Source organism: Callorhinchus milii, unplaced genomic scaffold (assembly GCF_018977255.1).
Source record: "Callorhinchus milii isolate IMCB2004 unplaced genomic scaffold, IMCB_Cmil_1.0 Scaffold2, whole genome shotgun sequence".
NCBI classification, from domain to species: Eukaryota; Metazoa; Chordata; class Chondrichthyes; order Chimaeriformes; family Callorhinchidae; genus Callorhinchus; species Callorhinchus milii.
The window spans coordinates 35,521,673-35,542,882 of NW_024704743.1; the positions used below are offsets into that span (position 1 = coordinate 35,521,673).

Here is a 21,210-nt window from a genome sequence, read left to right on the forward strand (position 1 = left end):
GTGCAGACTGGCTAAATTAGACACAGTTTGAGTAGAATAATACACTTTGTTGAAACTAGGAAATGGAAAAGGCTTACTTCATTTGTTACAATTCAGTAATTGAGTTGCTCCTTCATTAAACCTTGCTGCGCCACATTCACAAACATACAGCAAGCTTGTTTTTTTCCAATACGCAGAAATACACGAGGGATGGTTGTAAAACTGAAGGAACAAATCCTGTTTTAAGTGCTTGGTATTTCATCTTTATAAGCTGCTACAATAAAGACGCATTTATGCTGCTGCTGCTGATTTGATCAGAATGGAGCAATGCGAGAGGGGGTTATACTGAGCAGAGCTCTATGAGCCAGTGCCTCTCCACTGGAATACTGCCTATGTGGGAGAAGAGTGAGTGACCCAATTAAGGTGCTCCAGTGAAGTACCCAACATAAGAGAAAAGAAAAGGGAGTTTCTCTCAGTGACCTGGCCAACAATCCTCCAAATACAATTGGTCATGGAAAACATAGAAAACATAGAAACATAGAAATAGGAGTAAGCTATTCAGTCCCTGAAGCCTGTTCCGCCATTTTATAAGATCATGGCTGATCTGTACCTCAAGTCCAATTACTCTCCCTTGCCCCATATCCCTTAATACCCTGACCTAACAAATATGTATCTACCTCCGTCTTGAAAATGTGAATGGATCCAGCATCCATAGCCTTTTGGAAGAGAGTGTTCCAGATTTCCATTATCCTTTGGGTGAAAACTGCCTCCTAATTTCACTCTTAAATAGCTTAGCTCTAATCTGAAGACGATGCCCCCTTGTTCTGGATTTCCCTACCAGAGGAAATAGTTTCTCTGTATCTACCCTATCAAATCCCTTTATTATTTTAAAAACCTCAATCAGATCAGCTCTCAACCTTCTAATCTCAAGGGAATAGAGACCGTGGTTAGGCACCTGTCATCATAATTTAAGCCTTTAAGCCTTGGTATCCGTCTGGTGAATCTGCGCTGCATCCCCTCCAGAACCAATATATCCTTCCTGAGGTCATTCACTTCATGGCTGTTTGTGGAACATTGCTGTGTGCAAATAGACTGCCGAGTTCTCCTACGAATACACAGTCACTCCGCTTTACAGTAAATCCTGGGAGGCACTTTAAGACATCTCTCACATGAAATCAAATACAAGGATTATTATATAACACCTTCAACATAAATTTTTCATTCATGTAAAGTGAAACATGATGGAGGGGGGTTCTATCATGTGCAAACCATGTGCAAACGTGTATCATGGTACATGAAAAAGATTTGTTGTTAATGAGATCATTAAGTCCATCTGTAATTCCCTCTGCAGTTGGGGGATGACGTATGGTTTACAGAGATGCATAATACGCACCACTATGAACCCACCTTTTGCTAAACTGCAGACACTATATTTGACATAAAACCTGTTGTTAAATTGGTTTGTAACTCATTGTAAAATATGTGAATGGAATTTTTTTACAATAATGGTACATCATGGTACATCATCTACGTCAATAGTGGTGACCCATGGCCCTCAAGGGAGTCAAGAAGTGGCCTGCTAGACATTCGTACCAGTCTAGGTAAGTCTGTGATAAATCAATACTGTACAGTATTTTGTTTCCAATAGCTACCAAGTGGTAATATTTATGGTGTGGCCATAAATCAAGAAATATTCAATCAAGAAAAATGTATTTGGTTGGCCAATCAAAAATGTTGGTCACCACTGATCTACTTCTTTTCTCATATTCCTATTTATATCTTTTGTTGAAAAGAAAATTCCATGGCTGCTTTAAACTTTCATAGTGCTATGTGCAAGTCTCAGTACAATTATACCTTACGTAAAACTCTTCAGGCATAGTTCTTTATTTCATAACTATTAACCCTGATGTGCATCTCCAATATGCATCATTACACTCTAGAAAATGACAATTTCTTTGCCTTCTTTGCCTTGTATTCTTTTTACTCCACATTGGGAATTATTGCAATTTAGCAAATTGATTTGGATGATCAAGAAACATGATCTGGATTGGTACAGATATTAAAAAACAATAGGAAGGGTGTTGGGTGGATGGGTAGATGGTTCCTTGAATGAGTAAACACATCCAACTGCGCAATAGGAGTTTCTATGTTCTATGACAGTGAGGCGCAAAATCAGTACGTTTATGGTGCCACCTTACTGGCCAACTGAATGGTGCCCAAATCTGTCCCACTACAAAAGGACTGCTCCATCTGTCCGTGTATCTTCCAGTATGGCTGCCAACCAGATACTTACAAAGATTTACAAAGAATGTACAGCACACGAACAAGCCACTCAGCCAACCAGTCCTTGCCAATGTCTATACTCCACACAAGTTTCCACCGACTCCTTACTCTCTCCTGTAACCTTCTATTCCCCTCTCCTTCATGTGAAGGTCTAGCTTCCTCTTGAATGCATTTAGTTATCCAATTCTTTATTGGAGGAAATAATCAACACAACATAAACTAGAAGTCTGTCCTATGTAACTACTACTCTTGCTAATCTCTAGCCTCACTTGAAGCTTGTTAATTTCAAATCTATGTCCTCTGTGCCTCTCAGGATTTTAAAGCTCTACATCACGTTTTCTTGCCCTCTCAATCTTCATTTCTTCAGCTTAATGTATTTGTCATTCCTACAGTTCACTCCAGTAGCAGAATCTCAAACCAAGCTCTGTGTGTGGACTGTCCTGGTGAGATTTTGAAGTGGTTGACGGTTGAGGAATAAATGAATCTCTTTATTGGCTCCACACTGTACACGGATAGCACACATTCAGCGTCCTGCACAACCCACTCTGACAGCTCACTTCACACAGGCTTAAATGGTTTTACTTTACATTAAATATTAGATCAAATTTAAAATGGCCTGCATGTGCATAGGTGTCAAGAAATAGAAAGAAATAGAATTTTAAGCACTTAAACCAAAACAATTGCCAGATACTGAAATTCAGATTCTGAAATGCTCTGTTCACAATAAAATGTCAATATTTCACTTACTCTTTACCTAGAGGGTAAGCTATATCCTCATCCCTACTTTTATTCAACAGTATAAGTTTCCATCATTTTGTATTCAAATGTTTCCAGATCTTGGGCTCTAATTTACGGGTTGGGTTAACCATGGGCAATGGGGAAACTACAGGCTCCCTTAATTACATAATTGACAACTAATGAAAAGGATTCCAGGTTATTCTGTGATACATTTTTCATTGTTTTTTAATTATTTAATTAAGGCACTTGTTATTCCCTCTACATACTTCCACATAGTTTATATATCCTTTGTTCATTGCATTCCAATGGGAGAAAGACACCTTACGAGACTATTCTTAGGACCTGAAAAAGAAATGCAAAGGGTAATAATAATAATAATCCTTGTATTCGATATAGCGCCTTATCACATCTTCAAGACGTCTCAAAGCATTTCACAGAATATACTGTCCAGTGAATTGACTGTATATTTTGTGGGCGAAACACGGCAGCCAATTGCACACAGCAGTGTCTCACAAATAGTAGTGGATTGAGTGACCAATTTATTATTATTTTTACAATAAATTTTTATAACCTGGAAAAGCAATCCACCAATCGACTAACAATCGGGTTCCTACTTACTGTTAGGTAAACAGAGGCATGCGAAGTAAGGAAATTGTCCAACGTTTCGCCCTGCCGGGAATCGAACCCAGGTCACTCGCTTGCAAGGCGAGTGCTCTAACCACTGAGCTACAGGACTCCATGGTCAAGTCCGATTCGATAACTACTATTAAAAACGCGGTGGACAGGTATTTGAAGAGGACGGGTTTGCAGGGTTATGGGGAAAAGGCTGGGAAGTGGGATTGACATTAATTGCTCTATTCAAAGAGCCGGCACAAACTCGATGGGCTGAATGGTCTCTTTTTGTGCTGTATGATTCTATGAAGAAAACATGGTGATAATAAAAATACATCATTGGGTGAAATTTATGGTTTCATAACAGATTCGACATGATTCAAATTGGTACCTTGTGAACCATCAATGAAATTCCTCAGATGGCAACCGTACCAGTGGTAACAAAAATTGTGGTATTAAAATCTTCAAACCAGTTTTGAGCCTAAACACTGTGCCAAAAACAGGAGACAGCGATGTCACGTTGTGGGCACTCTATAGCACTACATCGGAAATTGCGATGAGTCTTAATAGATTCCATGTGAATAGTATCCATCTATTCTATTAATCTGGTAAGGAACACTGCAATTCCTTCCCCCCCTCCACCCCGCATGTGATGTTTTTGTACAAATCTGATAAGGAATTAGTTCCAACAATTGCTTGCAGTTCTCTGAGTGCATTAATATTTGTTACATCTGCTCAAGTTATTCTGGTATTTATAATAATAACCCTTGCATTTAATATAGCATTTTATCACATACTTCCAGTTTGTTCTTTCCAATTTCCACTTTGATCTTTCCATCAATAAAACTTCCTTTCATTTAAAACGTTTAACTGGGGAAAGTCAGACAGAAGATAAACAACTGGACAACTCAAAGCTTCTGAATAACCTTTAAAACCAGCCGGAGAAAGTATCATTATCCAGCAACTTCAGATCAGCTTGTGGTGAATCCTATACTGCTGTCAAGCAACCTTCTTTTGTTTCAAAGTGTATTTAGCCTTTGGTCTCTCCAGGCTATGTAGTAGCTGTCGGCAAGAGCGGTTAGATGGTTTACTTGCAGGCCTTTGTCGATGATGAGCTGGCTACTAGGAAGTTCCTGATGATATTTCTCATTTCAATTTTCCTATCTTTTAAAGCAGCACCTCTGGCCTGTGGTTGGCATCTCTGCACCACAAAGGTGTCAGCTTGGCTCAGTTGGTAGCACTTTTACCTCGAAGTCAGAAGGTTGTAGGCTCAAGCCCCATGTCAGGACTTTGAGCTCATAGTCCAGGCTGATACTCCAAAGTAGCACTTGGCAAGCACTATTTAAACTACTATTGTTTGGATTAGACATTAAATCGAGGGGTCTGTTAAGGTGCACGGAGCAGAATCCCAAGGGGCTATCCTAAAAGATTTTGTCCCTGTATCTTGGCCAACAATTCCCCAAATAAAACTGATCATTCACATCATGTCTGTTTATAGGACACTGCTGTTCAAAAACTGTCTGCCACATTCACCTACAAATATACAGTGATTAGAGTAAATCCAATGAACCATTTTGAGACATTACAATAATGTGATAGGGCTCTACATCAAACGGTGGGATGATTTTTACTATAATAGGCTGAGATTCAGTGAGATGGGGGATTCAAAGTTTCATGTGCAGTGAAAGGTACAGAAATAGCTTTGGTAGTTTTGCAATAATTTGTGGGATCTTAAAACTCAATTGCAGAAAACAAGAACCATGTAAATACAGAAAGAGGCAATATTGCATTCAAATTAATTTTATTAGTAGGTGATAGAATAATATGCACACCAAAAGAATAAATGCTGTAGCACAGGATATAACCTCACCAGCTATTCACTAAAACTCTGATGTACCACTGTTGCTCTTGCAACCCATGTCCTTTGTGGCATTTGTTTGAATACAGAAGTCATATAAACCTCGCCACAACATGCCTTCAAAGAAAGTCTCATTGAGTCTTATAGGAACTCATGTATACGAGGCATAATAGCAAAAGGTTGAGAGGAGACCCGATAAAGGTTTAAAATTATGAGGGGTTTTGTTAAAGCCAATTACTACTGCTCAGAGTCGGTTACTGAAAAATATAGATTAAAGGTAATAAAAGAACAAATGGAAGGGTTAGCAATTTTTTTAAAAAAATTTTTTTTACACACAAATGGAATTTAGGACATGGAATGCCCTAGCTTGAACTATGGTTGAGGCAGAATCCATCTTAGCTTTTAAGAGGGAATTAGCAAAATATCTGAAAGGGAAAAATATAAAAGGGTGCAGAAAAAAAAATAGGAGAGTGAGCCTCAATAATTGTGCCAGATTACATTATTAATACGACTTAATTTGCTATATTTTGCAACAGGATTCCTTAGTTAAGAATCTAAACAGCGCAAATGGGAACTCCCTCTGATCATTCTCTTTCAGAGAGCAGGCACACACACAATGAGTTGAATGGTCTCTTCTGTGTAGTTTGGTTCTGTGGTATACCATTGAGAAATACAGCAAATTAGACCCTGTTTGCATTCATTTTCTCCTTAGAGCTAAGCTTTATGTCACAAAAAGTTATTGTTTTTTTCCTTCTTCCTTCACTAAATAATGGTTAGCCATAACTCTCCAACAACCTGTCTCAGCAAGTTACAGTCCAGGCTAGCAACCAGCTTCCGGGGACCATGCTTCCATGGCACAAAGACGTCACTAGTGGTCAGAGTCCCATTCTGAAGGATGATACTGCAATGGAAAAAGCAGTTTATTGTGAGATAAAACAGATCTGATGGCCGCGCTTTCAGTCACTACGCTCCGAAACTCGGGAACCCTCTCCCTCTATCTCTCAGCCTTGCCCTCTCCTTCACCACCTTCAGATTGTGCCTGAAGACCTTTCTCTTCGATCGTGCCTACAAGTCACTTGTCCCTTCCTTCAGCTCGGCGTCATACTCCGCCACTGTCAAGCTCTCTGAGACTCTACACTGCATGAGGGGCACTATATAAATGCAAGATCTTCTTGCACACATCAACAAGAAGTTGCAAATATAATAATCAATCTTGGTTATAATCTAACATAGCCAAGGTTACTACAATTAAAACCACCCGGAACCTCTACCCAACCTTCTCTTAATTGGCCGTGTGTCAGCCCAGCTTAGTTGGTAGCACTCTCTCCTCTGAGTCAGGAGTTTATAGATTCAAGCCTCACATTGGGGCTTTGAACTTCATCTAGGCTGACACTCCCATGCAGCGTTCAGAGAATGTTGCATTGTTAGAGGTGTTGTCCTTCGAATGAAACAATAAACCAAGGCCCTGCCTGCCTGTTCATGTGGACATTAAAATCCCATTCGGAAAGAGAAGAGAATTTCTCCCTGGCTAACAATCTCCCAGATAAACCTGGTCAGGTTTGAATCCCAGTCTGTATTGAGTTAGCCAATCTCAGCCAGGCAGCAGTTTTGCTGGTACAATTGGCCTCAGTGCCCCGGGCTAGGGAAGAAGAGAAGTAGACAAGCTTCCCGGAGCTGATCAATACTCACAGTCCTCTCTCCCCTAATGAACCTTTGTTCATGTGTAGACGACAACAACAAATTGCATTTACACATCAGGAGGATGTTCCAAAGCGCAAGAGAGTCGAGGGTTTGCACCTATGCCTGGGGTTGGATTTGGGAAGGTGGGGGACTCAGACAACAACTGAGTATAGGGTTGAGCTCGGCTATGATGCCCTCTATGATCAAATAACCTGCCAGCAATCAATATCAAGGTGAACACATGAACAATGGCCACTTGGGTGAAGGCAACCAACACTTGTGAAATTTTGTGTCAATAAATGGGAAAAGGAGTCAAAGTGCCTTTAGGAGAGCAGAAGGTATGAGGAGTTGAACTGTAAGATCTACCCACTATATACTGAAAAATCCCTAGGTTAACAGATTTCAACACTGTAAGAAAAAAAAATCCCATGCTGGCCAAATAATCATGAGTGGAAAAAGTCTCATATCCTCATTTTTTGCCCACTTCCANTTTTTTCATCCTCTAGAAAACAAGATGAGATTTTCCTGCCAGCTGGAAGCTCTTCAACAGATCAATAGGTCGTCTCTCACAGGCACAAGGTGATTCAGTCTAAGGGATGTAGTTAGTGCTGAGATTTCTGCAGCAGTAGCTATCTCATTCCCAGCAGTGACTGTTCAGACCTTGTTTGTTCAGAACTGATGGCTCCTACCTGAAAAACTTTATCTTTGGCTTCAACAAGCCCAAGCCCTCGAGGCGCAGAACCACATTCTCCAGATTTTGTTTGAGAGGGTTTGTAAATTCAGTCACTAGGTTTACCTCCCTGCCAAACTGTGTCGGTCCTTCGACCTGGAAAGACATCACAAAGGTAATTCTGGCAAGAATAAATACTGTTAATTCAAATTTCAATTTGCCTGCAATATTACCATTACACTAAATGTTATGGAGACATTAAATATCGCATAGCATTACTCAAAAACAGAAGGGAGTTTCGCCATGTGTCCTGGCCCCATGATCATTCACTCCATGGCTGTTGTGGGACATTGCTGTACATAAATTGTCCATCTCATTCATCCACAAACTACACAGTCAGTTTATACTTTACAAACTACACTTTACAGTATGTCCTTTGAAACACTTTGAGACGTCTTGACGACAAGGTAAGGCGCTACATCAAATTCAAGGCAAATTTGTGGAGTCCTGTAGCTCAGCGGTTAGAGCACTCGCTTTGCAAGCGAGAGACCTGAGTTCAATTCCAGGCGGCAAAACCTTGGGCAAGTTTCCTTACTCCACACGCCTAATAATAATCCCTCCAAAAACCCAAAACAATAATAAATTGACCATTTTAAATCTACGACTGTTTGTGGGACATTGCTGTGCGCGATTGGCTGCCGCGTTCGCCCACAAATATATAATCAATTCACTTTACAGTGTGTTCTGTGAAGCGCTTTGGGACGTCCTCCCGACGTGAAAAGCACTATATCAAATGCAAGGATTATTATTATTATTATTATCAAGGCTTATATTATTATTATTACAAAAGTTTCCTTGGGCTTTAAATCACAGGCTGCTATACCTATAGGATCATAAAGTCATAAGAGAGGTGTGGATGCACATGACTCTTTTGTCTGATTTCATCTCTCTTGTCTAGAATACCCAACCTACCATTGCAGTATCAAACTGTTTCTTGACTGATGCTACCCTGTCTGAGGGGAACTATATAAATGCAAGTTGTTGCCCTAGCCTCAATATAATAACCCGTTCCACCTGTTAAATTACTCCCTTTTGTAACTCCTAAAATTGCTTTCACAGCCCTGAACTTGTGATCTCTTGTCCTGCTGCATGTATTGTTCTGGGTGATGCTTCACCTTACCCCACCTCTGCAACATTGCCCGGCTCCATCACTGTCTCTTACCACAGGCCGCCGAGACCCTCATCCACACGTTCATTACATCCAGGCTCAACTATGCAAACTCCCTGCTTGTCGGTCTCCCCAACTCCTCCCTCTAGAGGCTGCAGATCATCTAGAACTTTGCATCCCGTGTCCCTTTCCCCCATCCTCGCCCAGCTCCTCTGGCTCCCCATCACACAGAGGATACAGGTCCTCATATTCAAAGCCCTACATGGCCTTGCTCCTCCCTAGCTCTGTGATCTCCTAACCCCTACCAACCTGTCCACTCCCTCCGCTCAGCAGGGTCCGGCTTGATTCATGTCCCCCACCTTGCCTACTCCACCATTGGTGGGCGGGCCTTCAGCCTTTCTGCCCCCAACCTCTGGAACTCCATAGTACAGTCCGTCTGCCTCACCCCCTCTCTTGCCTCCTTCAAGATCTGTTTCAAGACCTTCCTCTTCGACCGTGCCTTCGATCACTCTCCTCGTGTTACCCTCTCCACCCTCCACCTCTTCTGATCCCAACCACCAGCTCGGGTGCATATTCCTGACTGTCCAGCGCCTTATGACGTCCTCCTGACGTGAAAGGCGCTATACAATTGTAATTTGTCGTCGTTATTGTGCAATGTAATTTAGATGGGAAATAAGTAGGACAGTAGGATTAGATCAGGTGACTTACGTGGAACACCAACACATACCTGATGGGTCGAATGGCCCATTTCTGTGCTGTAACACTATGAATCTGCTCTAAGAAAATTACACTAAAAGGTTTTCAAAACGTGTTACTGAAAAGGAAAACAGGTTTCATAAACGCTCATCATTTTGGATGCTTGTGAAGTGCACGGTTTAAATCACAAATAAAAAAAGTACAGAAAATTGTACAGAAAGTTATTATAACCAGTTCATTTGTCACAATCAGTAGGAGTTCCAGAACTGACAACCTAACGCCAAGACTGACACAACATACAAGTTTAATCTGTGCAGAGATACAATTAACTCAGTTTGGGATTGAGTGTGTTATTTTGCTATACTAATTTACCAGTATGTTTAAGAATATAATTTTTTGTTGGACATTATTGCCTCCACCCCTTTTCCTTATCTTCTTTCATCACTCATGGACCATTATTCAGTCTTGTTCAGCTAAGAAAAAGGAACACTCTTGGGCATGGCATCTTCTACTGCATAAGACTGTTGTGTGGCACAATAGAAAATGTATTCTACATGTTGTTCCCAATACTTTTACCTGCAATCTTGAAAACTGCAATGCTCTTGGGTAAGGTGCTTGATTTTGTCACCCAACAACCAGAAAAACATAAGCATAGAGGAGTTTGACTAAAAATTGTAAGCAGGATTAAATGAATGTCTTCTAGTTTATTACCAAAGCTCTTCAACTTTTTATTAAAGTAATTGTACTTGGGTTTAGATTGGAATGGAGGGGCCAGTGTTTATATACCATAATGAATAAAAACTGCAGAGGAGCTCCTTAAAACAAATCTGTACTTTCCTCGACTTTGAAGATAGCAATCTTATGTTTCATGGAGAGGTTCAAGGGACAATTCTTGGAAAGTTTGGAAATTTTTCAGACGTTACCAACCGAAAGGACATCTGACTCTCCTCTGATCCACAAATGAAAGGACCATGATTGTGTAAGTTTAGAATGTGAATATCCCATCATTAACTGATTTGTAAATGTACTAAGATTCTGAGAATCAGCAATCTAACTTCTCCATCCAGCTGCAGTTTTTGACTATGAAAAGATATAAACTGTATACTTTCCACCTCAAAGTGACTACCTTTTTTTTCTAGATTTGCTGCTGCACAGAGCTGGTCTCACTCTACATCTGCATGTATTTTATCAATGTTGGCAAACAGATGGTCTGTGGCTCACTCAGCAAATATTTTTTTCTGTGACATTGGGATTTGGGTAAGAACACAAAACAAACAAGGCACACTTTTGCACCCGGTGCATAACCTCTCTTGATGCACATGGTCCACGGGACTGTGGGGTCCTGCAGTTCAGTGGTTAGAGCACTCGTCTCGCAAGCGAGAGACCTGGGTTTAATTCCCAGGCAGGGAGAAATGTTGGGCAAGTTTCCTTACTCCACACGCCTCTGTTTACCTAGCAGTAAGTAGGAACCCGGTTGTTAATCGATTGGTAGATCGCTTCTCCAGAGATAATAATCCCTCAAAATAAAACAGTAAAATGTAATATTATTAATTATTAATAATTATTAATAATATTAAGTCACTCAGTCCACGACTGTTTGTGGGGCACTGCTGTGCGCAATTGGCTGCCACGTTTCGCCCACAAATAATCAATATGAAAAGTGCTATATCCAATGCAAGGATTATTATTATTGGCATCCAAAAAGTATTCTAGCACCAGCACCACAGTATGCGAACATAGCAGGATCACCTGCATTGGAAATAATGTCCCTTCTAGGTCGTCCCCTGGTTATATAGATTCACAAGATATTGGCAATGACCCGAGTTATCATTGGAGCAAAATGCTCACCAGTCTGTGTGCTATATAGGGGACACCTATGTTGACCACAAAACTGCAGGTGGACAGAGAAGTTAGAATGCTTTTTCAGATGTCAATGTGCAAGTTTCCCTTTCTCTGCAAACCTTTCCTCATCCACTATACCCTGACATTTAATACGTACCCCCAGCTTTTCTGGAACACTATTTTTTTCACATTCTTTCTCTCTCACCTCCTCTATCAAATTTTTCCTCTCCCTCATTCTCTCTCTCATTTTCTCTCCCTGATTTTATATATAACCCCCATCCCCACTGAACACACTACTCAACACAAATATGATAAAACTGGAAATACTATTTGATCAAGTCATGATGTTACAACAGCAACATAAGCGAACAAAAGGCACTCAGCAGAAATCTTAAAAAAATATTAGCTATCAGCTATTTCACTGTTTGTCAGTAAGGTTTGGCCTTCCACACTGCGTTCAAGCTCCATACATCACTGACCTTCATCCTTAACATTGGGATCTGCAGAGCTATAATTTTCTTGGCAACAAGAATCTGTTCATTTTCTTTCACACGTCCAGTGATGAGGAAGCTCAGGGTAGACTGTTCAACAAGGCGATTCACATAATCCTTTGGTTTGATTTTCACTTGTGCCTGTTGCACTGGAAGACACAGGTTAATAACAATCTTTTGGGTATAAGGTTTTTAAAAATCCACTTGTTTTGCGTAGATTTTTGTAAAAAAACTAACAGCATTATGAATTCCTTCACAAAAATTGAGATGTATTCTTTGTTTCACATTGTTCAGTTTCATCATTTAATTCAGCCTGACTCAGTTGGTAGCATCTTAACCTTTGAGTCAGAGGGTGTTGATTCCAACCCCACGTCAGGTCTTGCAACTCATATAGTCTAAGCTGACACTACAATGCAGTGCAGGAATGTGCTGCATTGTCGAACATGCCATTTTTTGGATAAGGCATTAAACCGAGGCTCTGTCTACCTGTTCAGGTGAACGATAAAGATCCCATGGAGAGAGAAGGGAATTTTCCCTGGTGTCCTGGCCAACTATCCCCCAAATAAACTTGATCACTTACTCAATGTTTTTTTTTTTGGACATTGTTATGCGCAAATTGGCTGCCACATTTGTCCACAAAATGTACAGTCACTCCACTTTACAAAATATCCTGTGAAGCCCTTCGGGACGTCCTCCTGACATGAAAGGCGCTATACCAAGTGAAACCTAGAACAAGTTTTCATTCTAGCCATATTTGCTGGCAACGATGAAAACTGGATTGGTGATTCAAGCGGCAAGAGATGACAATAAACAGACAAGGCTCTGTACATGGGGGACAGGGACATTTTGAGTTCATAATAATTAATAATCCCAACTGATCTCATCCTTACAGAAAGCCAAACCGACCGTCTTCCCATTACAATGTCAAGATATGGAATCAAAGCAGTTAAAATAATTAGCCTGACCTTCACAATGATGTTATGAGATAATTTAACCTTTTAGGAAGAAGTATAATTAAAATAGAAAGTGTGAGCTCGAAATTCCAGCTAGCCTTAGGCTGTAAATGTAAAGCCATTTTGTTTTAAAATTCAAGATCCAGCAGAATGGTGAAACATTGGGAATTTAACCTCAATTTAAAAAAGCTGGTTCTTTCTTAGGTGTTCAAAATTGTAAGGGTTGTCATAAGGTAAATAATGATTACTTGCTTCCAATGGTTGGTGAGTCAATAACTTTAGGGCATAAACTTAAGATCACCACCATAACCTCATTCTACTCTGAAAATTTCTACAACATTACGGATCTATGAACTGCAGAAACCTAGCTTCCAAATTAAGATTGAATTTAAAATGTTTCCACAGTTTTGCCCAATTTTAACGTTTAAGAAAGAGTTGTACAGAGCTAAGACGAGGTATAATTTGGGGCCTCGCTGTTGAATACTGGACAGAATGTTTTGTCTTACCCTGATGAGGCTCCACAAACACTTTGAGTGTCTGATCTATAAAATTGGAGTTTGGGACTCCTGTGTAGAAGTCAACACTGCCACTGAGTTGAACAGTAACAGTTCTCTTTTCATCACTGTTGTTTTTGAATTCCAAACTGATGACAAAACCTGTGCCAATTAAAATCTTTTCTTCCACCTGCACACGCAGTGATACATCCATCGGCTTGGCAATTACTTTTTTCTCCTTTTTAACACCATACTGTATTGCCGACTCCTGTGCCCTTTTGTCATTACTGCTGCCTGCAGACATAAGACAAGGAAGATAAGTGGCGCTGCGCAAATTCATTTTATTCTGCCGAGTAACTGGAAAACATGCGACATAACATGGGGGAGGAATGAGGAACTTGATGTGATACTGCAGTTATTGGATGGACAGAACACAAGATTAAAACAGGTGCTTAAAATCTGTCCTTAACAACAGGTTTCAGATTAAATACTACCCCACCCCCCAACTTCAAGAGAATGTTTTTTTGTCCCACTAACGACTTAATTTCAACAACATGTTTTGTCAGCAAGCAACGACCCCAGAATTCCTGGCTGTGGAAACAGTGATTCAAAGCTGCTTCACCGGATATCGGATTAAAATTAATGACTCAGTTGCAGTACTGCATTGACTGACTGACACCAAGCATTAGAGGAGCAATTTGCCTTACTATAACACATATCAAGAAAACTGTGACACACTTCACCAGCATTTCACAAAGTGAAAACGATACAGGAGCCTGTATGATGTTAACATTTGATTATGTAATCCAATGTCATGCTGCAGCTCCCCCTAATGACCTCGCTGGGTAAAGACCTGGCACAGCACAGACCTGAGGTTCAGAATTTCAGTTAATCGTAGGCAAAAAATAGTACAGAATTGTAGAACAATCTTCATTTGGAAGCTTTATTTTTTTAAAAAAGAATTTCCGTACTGCAGAGAACCGACTTCTTAATTAAGACCAATTTAAGAAGTGTCTTTAAAGCTAAGACAAAGTGGAATTTCATGCCCCAAAAGGTTGCCACTTTGATTTATGTAGCTGATTTCAACTGCGACACCCTTACTGAGCTGTGGAGGGGAATATCAACCAGGGCTCCCACTCCAGATTCTTATCCAGAATCTCTGCAGCAAAGGTGACGTAAGGACATCGAGTGAGGACAGGATCAGGGATGGCCGGGATGTCATGCTCTCACAGTGATTGAAAACCCAGCAATGCTCAAATACGAGCAATATCGACAGATATTACTACAGCAATTCATCTGTATCAGCAATGTCTAACTATTTTTTGTATTTTATTTGGATGAGAAAGGAATACTGTCCAGTGCACCGGGAGAACTCCTTGCTTCTCTTTGAAGTAGTGCCATGAAATCTTTAATATACAATACAATTAACATTTATATAGAACATTTCATGTCAAGAAGACATCTCAAAACGCTTGACAATGCTAGATGGGCACCCAAGCTGGGGGCAGCAGCTGAGTGGCAATGGGAGAGGTGGGGGAGAGAAAATGAGCAAAAGCAAGGTCAACAGCCCCTGAATCATCAGAACAGACGAGACCTTGGTTTAACGTTACTTTTGAAAGATTGATGGCAGTCAGGTTTGAAGGTAAAGATGCAGTGTAAGACATATTTAAGCCAGCTACTTGGTTAGCTCATTGCATCAAGTGATTAACACTAAATGATCTGCCCAGAACAAATGGTAAAAAAGGCGACGGACTTGAGTTTTGACAGGCTGGATTTGCAGCCAATGAAAAGGTAAAAGTTCGATAATTGACAATAGATATAACCCTGTCAGTATCTGGTGCAATTTTCAATTGCAAAGTCTCCAAGTGGCAAGCTCAAGTTGGATATTGACAGAAGATTGCAAGGGCACAAAGTTCCACCTCATCTTAGTCTGTATGACCAGTTTTAAAATTTAAGTTTTTTCAGAATTGTGGAAAATTTTTAAATTCAGCCTTCATTTGGAACTTTTTAAGAACTGCAGAAAATGGCTTACAAATGAAATTCTTACACTTTTAGAAAAAAAATGGACTTAGGCAAAGTGAGATTTCAGAAAGTCAGACTCCTGGTTGGACAAAACAGGGAGAAAATACCTTTGAATATTTTTAGTATTTATTCCCTGGCCCACAATGTTTTCACCTTATTTTCAGTCAGTGACTTTGCTGCATCAGTGTTAACGGTAAGATCATGAGTTTTCTCTTATTCAATAGTCCATCACCCCACAAGCCCTAGTTTCTGTGACAGAACTTTGGAGTCTTACTCTGTTTTCTTTGTGCGGACATTTGCACTAATGAATAATGTCGAGCACTGCTCAAAATATCTGGCTATTGCTGAGGAGTGTTATTGAGCTTGAAATAAGTCCCATTTCTTATGGTATTCAACTGCTGGTGCTAAATGGGTGTTTGAGCTATAGTAGAACACCACAAGATTCAAAGTTAGAAAGAATATGAGGGCAAGGGAGAGAAAGTGAGAACGAGAAGGGCTCTCACAGTACTGTCACTGTCTGAAAGTATAACTGTTGATGGTCTTTGGTTAGCACTGTAACTAATTTGTATTTCGCATGATGATCCATTGTTTCTATACCCATAATGAGGCCAGTCCCAATCGGTGCAGATAATGGGTTTTCTTTTGTATTTTTATAGCCGTTAAGTATTGCAAAAGTTCCTCAATTCTCCAAAAGGAGAATAAAACTAACCTTGTGCAAATACCATCTCATTGCCTCTGGTAAATTAAACACAGTAGTGCTCCTGCATACCTGAAGTTAAATTTCCTTCATTTTTAAACTTATCAAACCACCTCCACCTATTCACTCACCTTCTGGGAACTTATACTGCTCTGTGATGTTTTCCTCTAATTCAGTCCCAATCTTCTGTGTCAAAATTAATTTTCCAACCTGATCAGTCTTTACATCAGCTTTAGTCAAGGTCCCATCCTTATGTCTAGTCCAATAGATTACATCGCTGTTTACCTTAAAACAGAAAAAAAGCACATTTACTTCCAATAATTATAAAACTTGCAGCGCGAGGGGATAGATCTGAATTCTGCAGATCCCATTGATGATATAAAGAACACTGAATGTCTTACTATCTTGTAATTCATCTATTTAGTAATAAATCCATTTCATGTCAATTAGATATTTTTCCTCTTGGCATTTCAGTAATATCACTTTCTAATCACACCAGGTAATTCTCATGCAGTTGAGATGACCTTAATATTGTGGTAGGGGGCCACTTGAGCTTTAAAACTCACCCTATAATAAGAGGCTGGAGAGAGGTGAAAATGGCGCCAAAGAAAAGGAGCAGTTTGACACACAGTTTAATTGTTATGTGCGTGATTTAGAGTTGAGGATATTTAGTGGTGATGCTGAAATACTGGGAAAGCTTGTTCAGAACCAAGCAATAACAAGCTCCACTCTATAGAACATAAAAATCCCTGAGAGCACACTGTAAATAATCAATACAGTCTGCAAAACATGATCTTAAAGGAACAAAAGGAAAAGATTAGGGTGTGGAAGATAAAAAGTTTCGGAATGAAACCAGGAGTAGAACAATTCCATTAAACTGGAATCGCTTTGAGACATCTCGAAGACATAAGACACTAAGAAATGCATAAGAAATAAGAACGTCATAAGAAATGCAAGGACTATTATTAATAAACCTTCACGAGATCTGTTCAGATCAAGAAAGCCCTTCAACCCATTTAATCTCATCCTTCCAGAATACCCACCCTTCCATCCTCTAATCACAGTATCAAGTTACAGATAGCTGAGGTTAAGGGCTCCATAGGGGCTATTTGGCTGCTCACAGAAAATAATAATATAATCCTTCCATTTGATATAGCACCTTATGAATTCATCAAGGCATCTCAAAGCACTTCACAGGATTATAATGTATAGCTGATGTGACTGGGTATTTTGTGGACGAATGTAGCAGCCAATTTGCACATAGCAATGTCACACAAACAGCCATGAAGCAAATGACCAATTTTTATTTAGAAGATTGTTGGCCAGGACACCAGAGGAAATTCCCAACTCTTTTTAAATAGTTCCAGGGGATCTTTAACATCCACCTAGACAGACAAGATCTTAGTTTAATGTCTCATTTGAAGAACGGCACATCTGATAATGCAGCGCATCCCCAGCTCTGCATTGGAGTGTCAACCATGGGTTCCAAGTCGATGTGAGGATACAGTGAAAAGTGACTGATTGCTATGTTGATTACTGAACAACAACAATTTGTATTTATATAGCGCCCTTCACGTGGGGTAGCATCCCAGAGTGCTGTACAGTGGCGGAGTCTGACAACAAGCCAGGGAGAGAGGGAGGGGGCAGGTGACCATAAGCACGATCGAAGAGGAAGGTCTTTAGGCGGGATCTAAAGGAGGGGAGGGAGGCGGCAAGGTGGAGGGATTGAGGGAGAGAGTTCCAGAGTTTCGGGGCATAGTGACTGAAGACACGGCCACCAATGGTGGAACGGAGGGCATGAGGGACAAAGGCGAGATCAGAGCCAGTCAAGCGGAGGCAGCGGGTGGTGGAATGGGGGGCTAAGCAGGTTGGATAGGTAGGGAGGTGCGAGGGCATAAAGGGATTTGAAAATGAGTGAGAGGATCTTGAAATCGATCCGTTGGTGATTGGGAGCCAGTGAAGCCTGGCAACGACTGGTGTGATGGGGCTAAGGAGTTTTGTGCTGGTGAGAATCCGGGTGGCAGAGTTTTGAATTAATTAGATTTTGTGTATGGTGCATCTGGGGAGACCAGCGAGGAGGGCATTGGAATAGTCCAGGCAGGAAGTGACTAAGTCATGGACGAGGGTTTCAGCTGCATTGGTTGTGAGGTACAGACGGAGGTGGGCAATGTGGCGGAGGTGGAAAAAAGTGGTCCTGGTCAGGGAACAGATGTGTGGTAGAAAGGGAAGCTAGGGATCAAACCCGATGCCTGCTTAATAAGCCATTAACAATCCCAAATAGGGTGTTTAGCCTTTCTGCTGAGCAAACATCTTTTGCTGGAATTCAAAGGTTGGAATATCAGGAGTTGTACAGTATTGTACATTAATACTATGTCTCACCCACTAATTCCTTGGCATTAAAAGCATCTAATCTATATTTATATTTTAAAGGTAAACTAGCATTCACTGTGCATTTTTCAATAAATTTATCNAAAAAACACAGGTGAACTAAATATTTACCAACAGCATTAAATGTGTCTCGGGATCTCATTACATTTACTTATGTTTATCGTATAAATCTGCAGGTCAACAGCCAGTAGTCTCCACATACCTCAGCATAAATGTAAGGAGCATCGAATGGAAAGAAAACTTGACCATGTTTTATGGCGAGAACAGATGCTGGCCCACACCTAAACATGCCTAAAACAAAGAAGACATTAATCCTTAGAAAAGGTACACTTTACTGGAAAGTTATTTATCCAGAGCTCATTTTTGCTATAATAAAATATCTTTGCACTTGTCGATATGAAAGTAACTTTGATGATAACTGTAAGTGAACTGAATTCACTTATCCTTGAACCACAATCAGCCTGAAATTTGCCTCATTTTAGCCAATAATAGTAATAATTATAATAATAATTTAGCCTTCAAATTGTATGACTGCGCAGAACAGTTGACAAATCTGAAATTCTTAATTTGGAAGCTGCATCTTTTTGTGAACCACAGAGAATCGGCTGTCAAATTAAGATTGACTTTTTAAATTTTCCACAGTCGGTGCAATCTTAATAATTTAAAGCAAAATGATCTTACAGGCTAAGACAAGTTGTGGCTTGCATTCTATTTCACAGACATGGACTAAATCTCTCAGATTGGTGTTTGATTACTCACCTCCACTAGTTTCTTGAGGTGTGGCATCGACCGCTTGCCATCCACCATAACCAGGCGGAAGATCTGCTCTGCTCATCCAACATTCATTCCAGCAATGGTAATTCCTAGTTGTAATACAAACAGGAAGATCATTAATTTGCTCACTCAATCCATGCCAGTTTGTAGGACACTGTTGTGCACAATTGACTGCCACGTTTCACCCACAAGATATACAGTTAATTCACTTTACAGTATATTCTGTAAAGCATTTTGAGACGTCTCAAAGATGTGATAAGGCGCTATATCAAATGCAAGCATTATTCTTAAAATCAACAGGGACGAAAAGCATCTCAGGTGCAACAACAAAACTGATCATGGAAAGTTTGATTAGAACAATGCTTATATGTAAATCATTTTTACATTCCAATTGAATTTGATGTTAGAAATTAGGCATCTGGGTAATAAGGCTACAGAAGCTGTTAATTGTTCACATTAAACAGCTGGCTCAGGATAAATCTTATTGAAATATTCAGGCTCCTAAAGGGTATAAGTAAACTGCATCCAGTAAGATTTAACAGAGTCATAAAATCGACAACTTGTGGACACGGAACCTAGCTTAGAAGAGAGAAAATGAACAGACAATTGAGATTTAATTACTCTACATGAAAGTGAAAGTGTGGAATAGGTTACCCAGGGAGGCAGCAGAGGCAGATTGTATCAGCAAGAGGGATTTAAATAGCTATTCAGCAAATAATTTGTAAATAATTTATAGTTTAACATTTTCATTAGTAAAATAGTATATTCCTATCTTCAAACTACACTTCAATGCAGAAAAATGATAATGCTTTGATCTTGTTCCAGAAATGCCATATTGTATTTTCTCTGCAATTCCAAAATTTATATCTGGTCAATTTACCTATGGAAATCATGAGCCCAAAGCTCTCAATGGGAAAATTGATAAGATGGACAAATGCAGTTGCAGAAGCTTACTTCCAGCCTACAAAGTTGAGAGTAAGGGACCTTTGCATTCCAATTAAAATAGGTTTTGCAGTCTCAGCCTTTGTTCCCAGGAGATACTAGTTCATAGGACCAAATTACGATAACTCTTTGAACACCGAAAGTCCTCTCTAACTTTCAAAAAGCTGTCCGTTTTCATTCGCAAACAAATTTGTTGCAACAGTTGAGTTGCAAACATTTCTAATGATGAACATTAAAGTATAAACAGATAAACATTGTCAACTCTAGAGTAATTAACAGCTCACAACAATAATAGTAAATAATACCTGCATTTGATACAGCGCCTTTCGCATCAGGAGGACATCTCAAAGTATTTCACAGGATTTACTGTAAAGTGTGGTGACTATTTTGTAAGTGAACAACAGTATTCAGTCAATTTGGAAGTGTGACATTTTTGTAAAAGCTCAATAACAAAAGAGTCTACAAAGGATTAATTTGTACTGAAATAATTAGTCCCAAAATTCCAACTAGTCTAAGCCTATAAGATAATTTTGCCTTAAATAGTTAAGATTCCACAAAATTGTGGAAAATTCTTAAATTCAGACTTACTTTGGAAGCTTTTTTTTAAGTACTGCATTGCAGAAAAACGGCTTCGATTATATTATTATAAACAGAATTCAAGAAATTTCCACAAGTCTGTGTAGGTTACAGTTTCTTGAATTTCTTGAACAATGTTTTCAGTCAATATGCCCTGAATCTTTGGAACTTTTAGTATCAATCCCTCTGTCTTGCCCCCTCTTTGCCCATTTTCAGATCACACCTTTCCTCTTCGACCGTGCTTTCAGTCATCTCCCCTATTCGTCCAGCTCAGCATCAAACCACACCGCTGTTTAAGTGCTTTGAGATGCTATTAATGCGAAGGGTACTATATAAATGGTGAATTT

At 39.8% G+C, this 21,210-nt stretch overlaps 1 protein-coding gene and 1 non-coding gene across 2 annotated transcripts in view; both read right to left on the reverse strand.

Moving 5' to 3' along the window:
* Positions 1 to 3,664: 3,664 nt before the first annotated feature.
* On the reverse strand, positions 3,665 to 3,736 carry trnaa-ugc. Its single transcript has one exon. It is a non-coding gene; the product is annotated as a tRNA-Ala (tRNA).
* Positions 3,737 to 5,396: 1,660 nt separating this feature from the next.
* The window catches only part of LOC103184569 (coagulation factor XIII A chain), a 40,239-nt gene continuing 24,425 nt past the window's right edge, over positions 5,397 to 21,210 (reverse strand). The window contains exons 9-15 of the mRNA XM_007902662.2: positions 19,331 to 19,434; positions 18,774 to 18,862; positions 16,315 to 16,468; positions 13,477 to 13,758; positions 12,006 to 12,166; positions 7,840 to 7,976; positions 5,397 to 6,371 (exon numbers count right to left, since the gene is read on the reverse strand). Of these exons, the coding sequence (XP_007900853.2) occupies positions 6,233 to 6,371; positions 7,840 to 7,976; positions 12,006 to 12,166; positions 13,477 to 13,758; positions 16,315 to 16,468; positions 18,774 to 18,862; positions 19,331 to 19,434 (1,066 nt within the window). The 3' untranslated portion in view covers positions 5,397 to 6,232. The remainder of the gene's footprint in view (positions 6,372 to 7,839; positions 7,977 to 12,005; positions 12,167 to 13,476; positions 13,759 to 16,314; positions 16,469 to 18,773; positions 18,863 to 19,330; positions 19,435 to 21,210) is intronic.